Source organism: Brassica napus, chromosome C1 (assembly GCF_020379485.1).
Source record: "Brassica napus cultivar Da-Ae chromosome C1, Da-Ae, whole genome shotgun sequence".
Lineage (NCBI taxonomy): Eukaryota > Viridiplantae > Streptophyta > Magnoliopsida > Brassicales > Brassicaceae > Brassica > Brassica napus.
The window spans coordinates 5,390,544-5,405,304 of NC_063444.1; the positions used below are offsets into that span (position 1 = coordinate 5,390,544).

The window sequence follows — 14,761 nt, forward strand, 5'->3', positions numbered from 1 at the left end:
CATAACAAAATTCCAGAATGTAATTTCTACACTATGTGGACGTTCGTATATGTTTTAGATTTTGCATTCCTGATAACTTAGAATACTCAATAAAAGTAGAAACAGTTTTCTGAATAAAAGTAGCGATCATTACAAATAGTAGAATACGTATTCCCCATATTTAGAATTATAGTAAAAAGTAGTTTGTACGTTCTAAAACAAGTAGATGGATGTGTTCATTCTAGAATTCATTTTCTACTTACCCGTTTTGTGTAGAAACAGAATTCTACTTTTAGTAGAACGTAATTTAAAAATATTATTTATTATGTTTTTTAACCCAAAAAAAAATATGTGTTTGTGTAAATGGGTGTTTTATTAATTGTTTATATTTTTAATAATTTTTCTGATTCATATAACTATTTATTTCATTAATTTTAACATATGGAAAGGGTAAAACGGAGAAAAAATGGACAAAAAAAGATTTATACCATAGGGACAACTATGCTGTTTTCTTGTTCTCTTTTGGCAATTTTCCCTTTTTTTTTTACTTTGGGAAATTCTAATTGACACACTTAAGAGTTTTTCTTCTTTTATTTTCTTGGTTCCTATTGGTTTTCTTTTCTTACTGACACACTTTTTTTTTTTTTTTTTCAAACCCAAGATATAACAACTTAAAAACACACAAACTCACTCACCATCCTAGATGCTAGTTCAAATGAGGATCTTATGCTAGCAATAGATGAGGACAAACATATGTCGCTCCCAATACTCTCAAGATTTTGCACATGACAAGCTATCAATAAGAGACCTCACTCAACAAATCAATATTGGTTTCAAAGAATGGCAAGGGTTTAAGGGTAGGGGAGTGCCATTTGGGTTAATCAAAGGATAATAAATGGAATAAGATAACCCAAATGTGTATGAAATCCATGATCAAGTATGCAAGTGCCCATATGCAAGAGAGATTAAATTCATTATGCCCAAGTTCAGTTTGTAATTGGTTTCAAGAACAATGTCAATATCATATGAGCAACATGTTTCAAAAAGAGTTTTCAAGGCTCAAGAGATGCTTGTAGATATGTTCTTTTCATGGCAATTTCAATCATGGCTCCTTATGCATAATTCAAAACACACAACTCTTTTTTTTAATTCATTCTTTTTTTTTTTTTTTTTTGAAATTTTCTATGCAATGCAATGCATGAGACTCATGACAAGTAAACAAAACAAAACACAATGTGAGATAGCAGACTCTCCCCCAAACTTACTTCACACAGTCCCTTGTGTGAGAGTAAGCTCAAAGAAGAGATCTAAAAAAAATAAAATAAACATGAAAACTAAATATGTACAAGGTTGAGTGACACTTACTTGGAGTTATTGGCTGGTTCAGAGGAGGGTAGACAGAGAAAGCATCGTCTTTTGACCTCTAGCGATTTTGACTGACCTTTGAAAGATAACAGGGGACTGCCTCCCAAGTGCGCTTGTTTTAAGTCTTTAAGCTTGACTGCAGAGCCTTTTCAGGCAAGAGGTGGCCCACAGAAGGCCTTATCGAGACAACCATGATCACAAGGATCATACTCGTCGTAGAACCATCCCCTGAATTCGTTCATCCTGATTTCCTCAAATGGTATCTTCCTTGGATCATCACGTTTCAGTTCTTTGGTGGAGAGAATACCAAAGTGATTCTGAAAGGGCTTTTCTACTGGAGACTCTTCTTCTTGTACCTCTTCGGAGGATTCTTTGATGTAATTCATTTGATTCTCCACAGACTCTTCACCCTTTGCTTCTTCCTTGGCTACAGGGATCACACGCGTTTCTTCTCCACTCAAGAGCTCGTTTATAAAAACCAAGCTCTCTTTTGTCTCCTCAACGCATTCAACAACCAAATTCTCATCACCCAGATCTTCAAGAGTGTTCTCAACAAAGCCTACTTCTTCTTCATCGATGTTTGCATAATGACTCATGAATGTCATAGTCTTGGTTTGTTTTTCAGATCTTATAATAAGATTCTCATCTACCATGCATTCAGAGAGTGATTTAAACTCGTATATAGGCTCTTCAGCTTCATGTTGAAAATCATCATCAAGCTGAGCATCCTCTTCAAAATCACATTCCATGTATGTGGTATGTGCTTCATAAGTGTTGGCGTTGGGAAGAGGAGTGGCGCTTTCTTCTTGGTCTTCGATCATGTGATAGATGTTGTTGTTGAAAGACTTCACATGTGCTACAACTCTATCCAACCTTGAGCTAAGAGCTTTGCCATTAGCATCTATCTTGTTAGAAAGAGAATCAAGTTGCCTTTCCATCTCAATCCTTCCCCTTTCTTGATTCTCCAACAAATTCTCAAGCATGTTGGTGATCTCTTCTTCATTTGAGTCTTGGGGGAAGTTAGTTTCTTCTTCTTCTTCATACTCTAAATCCCAAGGTTGGTGTCTCTCACCATATCTATATTGGTGTCCTTGACCAAAGTCTCCGTGTGGTTGATACTCCAATGAGGTGGTTGGTTCATAAGCTCTTTCACAAGATGTGGAGCTTCTAGATATCACCCTTTCTTGACTCTCTAAAATAGCCTTGAGCATTGATTCCAAGTCAAGAGACATGATCTTCCTCTCTTGTGGATGTATCTTGCAAAAGAGCAATCACTTGAAAGGGAATTAGTAACCAAACAAAGCAAAACAAAACATATGAAAATAAAACTTAGTCTCAAGAAAGTTTGAAATCCTAATGACAAATCTACTTAGTTCCCCGGCAACGGCGCCAAATTGATTACGCGTTTAAGCACACACCAATTAACCTAATGTGCCAACAATACCACAATCGAATGGTATGTCATTGTAGCATTTTAGGATCGAATCCACAGAGAACTAGAGACTTATAACACCAAGAATACACAAACCTTCCTAATCTAAGCAAACAAGAAGATATATGATTTGTAACAAACTAATATCCTAGAAATATAAACAAGTGAATCCATGGGCTAAGGGAATTGACTTCAAGTAACTAAGATCCAATCTAGGTGACAAGCTTTCAATCAAAGTAATCTCTTAAGTCTAAACACAATTCTAGACAAGTCCTATGTCTAGGTAAATGCCCATTTGCTTAGAAATCATTAAACATCAAATGTCTTTGGCTTAATTCAATCAAGCAATCTTTAAGTTCAAGTTTAATAACTATCTAGCAATTTTAACATCAAGTGTCCTTGGCTAATCTCACTAGAGCTTAGTTGAGTTGATTCAAACACTTCATCTAATCATGTCTGATGAGAAGTGTTTAGAAATCAGGTTTAGAGTGATCAAGACTAAACAAGCATTAAGAATACTCAACAAGCAAGTTCATACAAGGATCTAATACAATAACACCATAGATCTTCACTAAGTTACTCTAATCTCCCTAACCCATGAATTCTTAAGGAAACTACTCACTAATCTCCATGAAAACACTTAATCTCATAATAGATTGAAGCATATTCAAGTAGATACAACAGAGAATAAAGATAAACAAGGATTTAAACAAGCGAAACGAAATTAAAACTCAAGAACAGATGATGAACAATGAAGAACAGCTCAAGAACACTAAGAACAATGGTATTTTAAAAGAGAGAGAGTTTTTTTGACAAGTTAAATTATTACAAAGTTGGATTATGATGTTTCTTGCCCACTCTTTTGATAAAAAGAAAGCAAATATTATACAGAAAAGTAGGAAAAATCGTGCAAAGGAAAGGTGGGTGGAAGAAAGTGGGAAGTTGGTTAATCCCATCAACTTTCCAGTGGTCCCCGGCAAGGGTTGATACACCTGTAGTAAATCGATTATAACTTATCCAATACAGCTCCAAATGACTTGAAACCACTTCCATTGGAAAGCTAACTCAATTTCCAGTGTCTCCACAAATTTTGAGCTTCAGAAAAGATCTTTAAGGCTTTCATCCGTGTTGATCTTTTACTCTCTGAAATTCCACGATTCCGGAGCGACCTCGCTGTGTCGCTGCGAGAGGTCGCTCCGGATTCGTTGTTTCCGGGTGATCAATACGCGAGCGACTCCGAGGTGTCGCTCTAGTGCGTCGCTCCCAGCTGGAGCGATCAGAGCGACTTGGTGGTGTCGCTCCCAGCTGGTCGCTCCGGTAAGGTGCTCGCCCAATGATCACTTTTAACTTCTTTTGGACTCCAATTGCACTCAAAATCCCACCAATGGTCCTCTAACTCATCCATGGTGCTCTCCAACACCTGATATGTACAAATGCAATGATATGCAGCCTAAATGTGCCTAAATAATGCTCTAAATGACCAAACCATGCAAGAATAAGAAGTTAAAAACATGTAAATTCACAAGATATCAAAGGGGTTATCAGCAATCTAGGAATATCAACTATTTCCCCAACCCTTTCTCCTGTTATAATCCTAGCTCGAACCATAAAATCCATTAGATGTGTGATCTGCAATCTGGTCCCATTCATTAAGCCGTCTGTAGGAGCTATGTTTCTCAGAACCATAACAGGACAACCAACCTTCAGTCTAAGACTATGGTTTGGTAAACCAGAAACCTTAATAGTGTTCAGAAAATCAGAACTAAGTGCTTCATTGTTTACTGAGGTTGTATCTGAAGGATCAATACTATCAGCACTGTTATAAATTTTTTCCTCGCCTGAAATAGTTAACATATTTTAAGAGAATTAGACTTACAAATATAGTGGACGCAGAAACAATAGGTGAAGAATAGAAATTTACCATTTAGCTTATCCAACATATAATCATTAACTATATTCACATCCCCATTGGTTGGACAAAGAATAGCTCTCTCTCTTGGAAAAACTTGGCCTCTTTTTTTTCATGCAATGTTGCTGAATCACCATAAATAGCTTTGCTGATTGCTTCTATAGGATCATATGACTTGGTAATAAGAAATTCAGTGGGTATTTCAATCTCTGCTTCCCCATCATTAGGCTCAGAAAGTTTACCATCTCCAACTTTCAAAATCCACTCTGAAAATTCTTTTAGATCCTTTGAGTCTTCAAGTGATAAACCACCAGAGAGCAATCTCATATTCTTAGTCAAATTAAGCACTTTGCAGTTATCCCATAGATATGAAGAGTTAAGTGTGGTCATAACAATTTCAGCTCTACCAGCTCCATTTATAACAGGCAAGACCTGCCTAAAATCGCCTCCGAAAACAACAACTTTTCCCCCAAATGGTTGTGTGTCGTGCTTTCCCACAATATCAGATAAACTTCTGTCCAACGCTTCAAAACAATGCTTGCTCATCATAGGCGCTTCATCCCAGATAATAAGTGATGATGCTTTCACTAAATTAGATTGGTCAGTTCCATGCTTCATAGTACATGAGGAAAACTCGTCTGGATTTAGAGCAATACTGAATCTTGAATGAGCTGTCCGACCGCCTTGCAACAACAATGATGCGATGCCACTTGAAGCCACGTTTAGAACAATATCTCCTCGAGATCTAATGGCTGCAGATAGCAATTTCCAGAGGAAAGTTTTCCCAGTTCCACCAAAACCGCTAACAAAAAACATTCCACCATCTCCTTTATTAACAGCTGAAAGAATCTGGTCATATATGAATTTTTGCTCGCAAGTCATCTTTGGAATATCTCTGTCAAGAGTTTCCAACAAAGAGGTATGACAATAGCTACGCTCGTCTAACACCAAGACATTTGAATCGTCACTACTTGTCCTTGGTAGTCTAGGCATAGATTCAAATCTTGACAGAGAAGTACCATTACGTCTCAAAATTTTTTCAATCTCTAGTAAAGGATACTTCTTTTTGTCGTCATCGCTCAGTAATAGACCTAAAATTAAAATAAAAAGGACAGGCAAACAAATAAAATTATTAGTTGCTTGCAGGACTATCATGTAGCATTATAGAAGTTTACTATGCAAAAAATAAATGTTGACCTGGTCTATTGAAATTTCTTCTCCTGCAGTGCTCTATATCTTCAGACAAAACCTCCCAAGTGGGTTCCCATACAGTCTCCGGCTCAGATAAAGTGTTACTCATAAGCATCATAACAAAAACATTTCGTAGCTCACTTGCTGTGCTTTCATAACTTCTTCTTAGTATGTCATCAATGTATTCTTGATCATCATCTAATAACCCACGAGCATAACATGCTGCTTTGTAGCTCGGATGTAGAACACCTTCATAGGTTTTAATGTCATCATAACTGGTGGGTCCTCTGACAATGTTCAATAATACACGCAAGAAATAAGTATTTTCCTGGGTCCGAGGAGCATAATTAATCCTCCCTAGAGCAAAACCCCTTTTCCTTCTTTTGAACTTCTTTGACCTTTTATCATAAGTGAAGAAGTTTGGAATCTGAGCGTAGGTCAACGTTCTGGCAAGGGAGTCAATCTTACACAACTCAAACCAAGCTAAGAACATTGTATTTTCAATGAGCTTCCGGGTGACCACTGTTTTCAATTTATCTTTCTCTTTGAATGTAACAACTTGCTTTCCGGGTAGATGAAAACTAAGCTTCTCTACAGCAACAGATCGATAGTGAATAGGGAATTTGAACACTCTCCAAGTTCCTTCACATGTCGAAACGTATCTGCAAAAACGAAAAAGTTGTTTATTAAGTCCATTTAATTTGCAGCTTACTTATAACACGAACATTAAACAAACATACCTGCAATCGAATAATTCCTTGAGTTCATTCCTTTTCTTCTCAAGATTTTCCTTAGTAAGATCGACATCTCCTAACTCACTTGCAACAATGTGGTCTGGGGGTTCAACAGCAACTGTGCAATGATCATGTCCTTTATTTATGTACTAGATTAAGACCCGCGCCTTGCGCGGGATAAACATTATATATAAAAATTATTTTATGTATTATATGTTCTTACATATTATAAAATAATATATATATATATATTGAATAATTAAAAATCAGTAACTATTACATATATAATTAAATTGGTGCGAACATATAAATCAATTTTATTAATCCAAAACAATTTAAAAAAAATTGATAGGATATGTAATTAAATTTAAATGGTATTAACATACATAGTATATTTTTAATATTAATGTCTATTAAATGATGTTTTCTACTCATATGTTTTTTTGATCACGTGTATTTTTAATAGCAAAAATTTTAAATTATTGATAACAAAATTTTCATTGTGGGATTAATAATTTTAGTAATTTATAATTTAAAAAATAATTATCAATGCTAGTTCAAAACTTTTATCAAAAAAAATTATTCAAAGTAAATGTTGAAATTAAAATATTTATTTATTCAATATGGTTTATAGTTTAATTTAGAATGATATATACACATATATATTTTAAATCTTAATGATTAATTAAATTAGACTTTTATTTATATGATTTTGTAATCATTTGTATTTTGTCATAACAAAATATTTTAAACCATGGGTTGCAAAATTTGAATCGCAAAATTTGAATGTGAGACTTTTAACAGTTTTAGTAATTTATAGTCGTTTTTAAAAATTCAAAATATAACATATACAGAAAAATCTAAATTTTAATAATATGGTTATTGTGAGTTTTTTAAATTATTTTAATAGTTTAAAATTAAACAAATTTGATAGAAGATACATTATTTTTTATCAGATCTTTATTATTCAAAATCATTAATTGTCATATATACTTTAGCCACATTAGGTAATTCCGTAATCTTTATTTAAGGAAATAATAAATGTCATTAATAATGAATTTATGGTTAGTTTAATAAAAAAACTTATTACATAATTAGATGGACCAACATATTTCTCTAATAATTCTAAGAGTCATCCTAGTGATGACACGTGGCTACAAAAAGAAGTTGTAATGTTTCACAAATAATATATAGGGGATTTGAATAAATACTTTATAGACCCAACTTGGTTGCACCACTCAACGTTAATGTGAGCTCTATAAAGGAGAGATAATTGCCGGTTGTAAGGAATAACATATCGATTGTCACATCGCACTCCATTTTTCAGAACATAATTTTCTGAATGTTGACGCCTTCTGTAAACCGGAAATCCTTCTTTATTAATACTGGTCGTCTCAGAAAATGATTTAGGATATGACTTAGAGCAACGGCCATTCTCCATGCATGGTGAATTCATATTAGCTGCTCCACATGGTCCATGAATCATCGTATCCTTAATGATCTCAAAAAGTTCTGGTTCTTCCTTTTTATTAGGAATCTCAGCATATATTATGTTGTCAATGTCCTCTGTTGTAGGCTGCTTGATTTTCTTCATGAATAGGAGAATGTGAGCATGCGGTAAACCACGCTTCTGGAACTCAATTGTGTACATAGCTGTTTCACGCAAAAACAAACATTTTAGACGTCAATGAGATCAAACATAAACTGTGTAACAACATTAAAACAAAATTTCACAGCGGACTTTAACTTACATGCGCTGGTCTCTCCCAAAATATTCTTCTTGGTTAAAGCATCCATCAATGAATCAAGTTTGATCTTGAAAATTCTACAAATAATGTCTGATCTATCTTCTGCCTTTAGCTTCCTCGCTTTCACATATCTGGTGATCTCTGGCCATTTGGGATTACACGTGAAAGTGATGAAAAGGTCTGGGAATCCGAAATGCTTGCATATTGTCATAGCATCCAAGTAATTGTTCTTCATTTATCTAGGACTCCCCACGAAAGAAGCTGGTAAAGTAAACTCAGATCCTTGCTCATTCATATCCACTTTGCCTGCATTCTCCGACTCTTTTATGGAATCATAACTATCAGATCGCAAGGAAGTTTGATTTAGCTTCAAATATCGCAGACGATTAGACTCAATTGTTGTGAAGGCATCCACCACAAATTGTTGAAATAGCCTTCTAGAATGTAGGAGACAATGAGACTCATTCTTACGTTCATGCAAGCGAAAAGCAAAGAATTGCCTCATACTGATATTAGGCTTCTTCTATTTTTTTGTAATCTTCGTTGCCCCTTTCTTAATACCGAGTCTGAATCCATCTTCTCCATACGTAAACAAAAGAGGATACTGAAGTGCAAGATAAGAAGCATGAATCTCGTTAATTCTCAACAGTTTCCCTGATTTTTGTTGTAGAACAATATCCCTTCTGTCCATATCAAGACTAAAATCTCCAGGAATAAGGGCAGCAACCTCTGAGGCAGAGGGTGTGTTATATGTCCTTCCGTCCTTTAACCTCTCACTAACAATCCTCATATGAAATGAATCTTCAGGATCTGTGTTGAAGCGATCTCTTGCTGATCTAAACTTTTTTACATATGGATTGACCTCATTCAACATCCTCATCAAAGCATCAATAATATCTTTCCTGAGATTATCCTTTTTCTTGACCTGAATTTTCTGTTTTCCAGAGCTGTAAAAATATAAGTACAAACTATGTTAGTTATAACATCTTGATGAGAGTGAGAGCTAGTCAAATAAACATTGTAATACCTTAAACATTTTGCTCTGTTTTCAACTTCATTCTCTGTGTCAACTATGTATAGGTGTCCGAATTTCGCTTCACTTCCTTCAGGTGGAGTTAAATTCCTAATTAAGTGATAGTTTTCTCCTTGTAGTTGAAACATATCAGGTCCTTTACCCTTCTTTAAAGTCCTCTGAACTTTTCCACCAAGTGAAGTGAAAGAAAAAACCATATTGTAAGGTCGTATATGTTTTTGGAAATGCCTGCTTCGTGGATCATCCCCTTCCAAAAGCTTTTTTAGAATAGTTGGTGGCTCCTTCAATAGAGGCAACTGAACTTGACCTTGTATGCAACATAAAGAAAAAGTAGGATTCTTTGCATTTCTATGCTTGTTTAGCCGTTCTCCATACCACATTATAGCTCCACAGTGTGAACATTTGTAGTCAGGATCACCGTCATCTAAATATTCTGCAGAAAGAAAAAAATACATTAAAACTTCTGATGTTTGTAGCAAAAAGGTAGAATGTCATATCTAAATTGAAACTGCAATCAGATTCGTTACCATTTTCTTTTAAATCTTGTTTTTTCTTCGCTGTGTAGTTTACCACTGTGGTGCCTGTAACATCAGGGCGTTGTGAATCTCCAGTTTTTTTAGTTACAACGTTTACCAGAAGCTCTACATCCACATCCGTAGGATCATCTATGTCAGATTCCTCTGTTTCTGTATCAGTATTATCTTGAGAACTACAGTCAAATACTTGTAATTCATCAGTATCTTCTATTCCTGCATATGAATAGATAATATTAATATAAATTCAAAGTGTAAAACTAAAGTGTAGGCAATTACATTACATCAAACCTCCAAATAAATCATTTCCAACTACAGCATCATCTTCGTATATGTTCTGAGCCGAGGCATTGCTTTTAGGTGATGGTAACTTTTCATTTTTTTCCTTAAATGTGAGATATTCGTAATATCTTTCAGTACATTACGTGTTGACCTTCTTGAAGTTGAAGCTCCTTTCTTTTGAATCCCAGGTTTAATAGAGCTGAAGCTTGTCTTTTCTAGATCCCCTGGTTTAAAATTAGTAATATGGTTGTAATGAGTATAAGTAATTAAAAGATACACGGCTTGTTTTAAGTAAAAACAGAAGTATGCAAACTTGTTAATGATGCGAAGCAAGATCTCAGCTCTGGGGTGTCTGGAACTTGTGATCTAATTTGGTCGAGACCTTGGAAACATATCAAAATTAAACTCATTATAAAGGATTTCAAGGTTAAGCGATTTGTGGTGATAAGCATGGTTGGACATGAAACACTTACCAAGGACACACCTTCGTATATTTCTTGGTGTCTGCGGTGAAAGCATGCTTATCTGGTCATATGGGGTTGTATTGCTTGGTACTTGCCGGTTTTCAAAGTTTTCAAAGAGTCTATAATATATAGAGCATAAAGGAATTTCTTTAAAGGCTATAGTACTTGAAGAACTGTGCCTTTGAGGTTTAACTAATGAGGTTGTCGTTTTTTCTGTTGCAGGTTCGACTCCAGTGATTGGTTCCAGTTTTTTCCGTTTCATCTTCAGAAAATCGAGACCAAGAAATTTTCCTCGTTTCAGTAAGAGGATGAGAGAGTAGCTGAAAGAGGAGATTGGCCGTGTATGATAAATTTATTTAAGAGGTATTCTTCAATTACTTTTTCTAATTCTAGATTCATAATATATGGTTGGCTTTAATTTAGGAAAACTGTTGATAACAATTAGGATTCTTGATATCTTTTTTTCAGTGATATACTTCTGATTTTGGTACTCTACTTTATATAACTTTAAATTGTTTTTAAAGGTCGTAGTAAATGGAGATTACAAAGGCCTGTGAAGAATAAGGAAGCATCAAAGTGTTATATGAATCAAAACTGTCTTATAGCAGGCGACTACTATGATATTGAACAGGTATGTCATGTATAAACTCATCTTATACTTCTTTGATAGTTTGTAGGATGGTAAGAATAGGTAAACCAGACAAAATTTGGTTTAGTTAGGAGAATCGAATGGTTAGTTAGGTGGTTAGTTAGGTTAATCTATTGATTATTTAATTGAATTTTGAAGACTGGTTGTCCATTGTTTAGATGTTGAACTAATAGAATGGAAAAGTCAGATCAAATTGTATAGAGTCTGATCTAATTATACAATCTAATTTATGGAATCATATAGGAAATCTCAATATTATTAAATATAGAAAACCAATAAAAAGCAATGCATAAATCATAAAGTTCAGAAATAATTAAAGTAAAAAACATTATTAAACATAGGGGGGAGGGGTGGTTGATGGCGAAGTGGACACATTCTCTTGAGACTATTCCTTCTTTTCCTTCTCTTGTTTGATCATTTTGGTGCACAGCTTCTTGGAAGAAGATGATATGTCTGTTAGATCAGAATGATCTACTTTGCGCTTTGTGATGGGAGTGGGACAATCTTCTGATGACTTCTGATCCAACATCAGAACCTAAAATTAGATCAAATTAATCAGTAAGATTGTATTATAAAAATCCAAGTTAAAACAGACACAAAGTAAGACCAAATATAAAATTTCAAGTTAAAACAGACAAAAAAGAAGACCAAATGTAAGGCTCACGTTTTTTAATACTAATAAACTTACAGATCCAGATGACATGGTGGAAGATGTTGTGGCCATGCCAGAAAATGAGTAAGAGCCATTTTCAATACTTAGAACTTTATCTCCAGAACAAACCTCTAAAACCACAAACGTGTCCGCTCCATTTGTAACATTATCAGAGCTTATATAAAGCCCAAAACAGAAAGACTTTCCAACCAAACTAAGAATATGTTCTGGTAGTATCTCTGGATCTTCAATCTACAAAAAAATAGCAATATATTTATTTGTTAATATGGGTAATGTTAGTGGTTTACGCACAATTTAAACAAAATAATACCTCTTCATAAGAGCCATCCCATAGCTCTTCAGCTTTAACTCCAACGATTGACTGACAAACAGATCCTAGCAACATTAGGTTACATGTCCCTGTGTCATCTTTCACAACCAAATGTAGTTTGAATCTACTCAAACAAAAAAAAAATTGTATTGTTAGGGCATGTATGGGAATAAATAAGGTAATACGGGTCTAAGCTTTGAAATTAATTACTTGGGTGACACGTTAGTGATATTGGAACGGCAGACTTCACAGCGAAACAATGGTTTATCTTTCTTTGTCATCCTCCCATAATCAACGTTGGGGAGCTTAATGACACGTTTCTGGTGCCGGTTACAACCAAAATAGAACCATGCCCAATCTGTATCTATTGCCTCAATAGAACATATTATTTTGCAAATCTCCACCTATATTGGTTAAAAAAGAAAACGTTATGTGATTTTATGTTGATAACATTAAACCATTTGAAAAAAATTCAGAGCAGACAACATATGTACCTGATTGGCCTCATTGACTTCTGCAATCGATTTGATCTCAGCATCATTCCAGTCATATTTAATTCTTTTACCATCCTTCTTTCCATCTTGTTTGTCCACCAGCGCAACAGATAGATGATCATCTGACAGCCTACAAAGAATTAAGATCACACCAACATCAGTGTGTGGATATGGTTCTATAATACACACATGAAAACAACACTAAAAGAAATCGATGTTTAACCTTTCTGTTAAATCTGTAAGTTCAGGGATCATCGGATTCAAGTAGAGGCGTGTTGCATGAAAAGCGTTTGTGATTTGTACCTCACCTAGTTAACATAGATTAAATTAGGCGCAAAAATATAGAAAAAAAGTATTTTTACACGTTTAAAAATACAATTTAAATACCTCTAAAGTCTTTGATTTTTGCAAACCTGATCAAACAAACAATTGATTGATCTTTGTCCTCAGTAAAAGGTTCAAGTTGCTCAGCATAATTTTCCCAAAGACAACATGCAATGTTGTTTCCTCTGTAGATTAAAATGGAAAGATGATTAGTATACTAATGAAGTAGATTTATTGCTATAATAATATAATGAACAAAATGTGTTTTAGAAAACAAACTCTGTGTCAACCAAGCGAAATTGAACCCTTTTTTGTCTTCTCCTCCAACTTGCACGGTCTGAACATCACCAAGCTCATGAACTCTGCCAATTACATCTGAGAGAAAAAGAGACACAAAGTTAATACAATTGTGATATCGTATATAAAACACACACGAATATAAAACACCAAGTTCATAAACGTGCATATGTATATGAATAGATTCGAATTATAGATTACCTATGAGGAAATTTGGTTTTAGAGTTCCATTTTGAATTTCTTCATACTTGGCAAGAGATAGGAAATTGCTTTCATCAGCTAAATCAGAACTCGAAACCACAGCATCGTCTGCTATAGTCATCTTGTACTTATGTTTTTTTGTTCGGTATTGACCACCAGCTGGAGATACAGATAAGTTTTGAACAACTCCCCATTTATCAATAGGTAAAGCACGTTGAAGTCGGTACATGAGACTTGGTTTGCAAGAAGCCTGAATCTTGTTTCCCTATAATAAAACAGATACGAGTAGATTAGATTCAAACTATAATAAATAATTTATAAAGACACGAAAGTTTAAAATATAAAGTTACCAAAGCTAAAATCATCTCAAAGCTATCACCTCCGAAAGGTGTGTGTTGCTTAAATGAATGCAAACATTTGACCTGAACTCTCCAATTGTTTTTGAAAGGTCTCAATTTTGTGAAAGGAACAAAAGCCATAACGATTGACATGTTTACTATTTGGTTTTCTTTGATACGTTTTTGACGTTAAAAGGAGTGGATATATATAGTTGTGATTTGAAAGATTTGGTTAAATTGGCAAAAGTATAAAAAGATTTACTTTGTTGTGAGCTTCACGCAAAATCTGTTGATTATATTACCTTATTTATGAAATCATATTTAAAAGAGAATATCCTTTCTAACGATAAGGAATAGATTGTTTTGTAAGATTTTAAATCAGAAAATATAGATTGTATTTGTTAATTGAAACCGTGCATTAATCAAAAGTCAGCGTAGGAATAGGAAAAAATAATAATGTTGTTTTGTTTTGGAAAAGAGATATTTTGTTATGATATTGGGCATGTAGAAATCGTTATTTAGAAAAATTTGTTTTGATTATGGAAGGATTAAAACTTCCGATTTGTTATTGAATTGGGATAAAATATTCTCAGAACAATCGTTTAAAATTGTAGGGGAGATATAACTTAATTGGGTTGGTAATAAGAGTAACAAAATCGTATTGGACATTGGATTGGGCCATGAATCGTTAATTGCTTAAAAGATCTGATAAAAGGAGAAGTACAAAAAATTCAGTGGCATAGGTATGTAATATTTGTGGAAAACTAAGGGGTATTATCTTTTTGTACTTCAGTTTTAATATATT

The 14,761-nt window shown here is 34.3% G+C and overlaps 2 protein-coding genes and 1 long non-coding RNA gene across 5 annotated transcripts; 1 reads left to right on the top strand and 2 right to left on the bottom strand.

Annotated features, from left to right (window-relative positions):
• Positions 1-4,733: 4,733 nt before the first annotated feature.
• LOC106398304 lies at positions 4,734-8,593 on the bottom strand. Its single transcript, XM_013838881.2, has 5 exons — positions 8,362-8,593; positions 7,997-8,263; positions 6,617-6,728; positions 5,883-6,538; positions 4,734-5,776 (listed from the first exon to the last, which is right to left on the bottom strand). Exons 1-5 carry the CDS (start codon positions 8,591-8,593, stop codon positions 4,734-4,736), a joined length of 2,310 nt encoding a protein of 769 aa, XP_013694335.2.
• Positions 8,594-9,819: 1,226 nt separating this feature from the next.
• On the top strand, positions 9,820-12,021 carry LOC111202809. The gene is made up of 3 exons (XR_002655692.2): positions 9,820-10,757; positions 10,893-11,301; positions 11,750-12,021. It is a non-coding gene; the product is annotated as an uncharacterized LOC111202809 (long non-coding RNA).
• LOC125580616 lies at positions 11,317-14,761 on the bottom strand. Of its 3 annotated transcripts, XM_048745378.1 has the most exons (8): positions 13,619-14,761; positions 13,184-13,495; positions 13,020-13,104; positions 12,797-12,926; positions 12,513-12,706; positions 12,303-12,426; positions 11,984-12,223; positions 11,317-11,854 (listed from the first exon to the last, which is right to left on the bottom strand). In XM_048745378.1, exons 3-8 carry the CDS (start codon positions 13,049-13,051, stop codon positions 11,705-11,707), a joined length of 870 nt encoding a protein of 289 aa, XP_048601335.1. In that variant the 5' UTR covers positions 13,052-13,104; positions 13,184-13,495; positions 13,619-14,761; the 3' UTR covers positions 11,317-11,704. The 3 variants fall into 3 exon arrangements, with proteins under 3 accessions (XP_048601335.1, XP_048601334.1, XP_048601336.1); XM_048745377.1 differs by having other exon boundaries at positions 13,184-14,761; XM_048745379.1 differs by having other exon boundaries at positions 12,008-12,223; positions 13,184-14,759.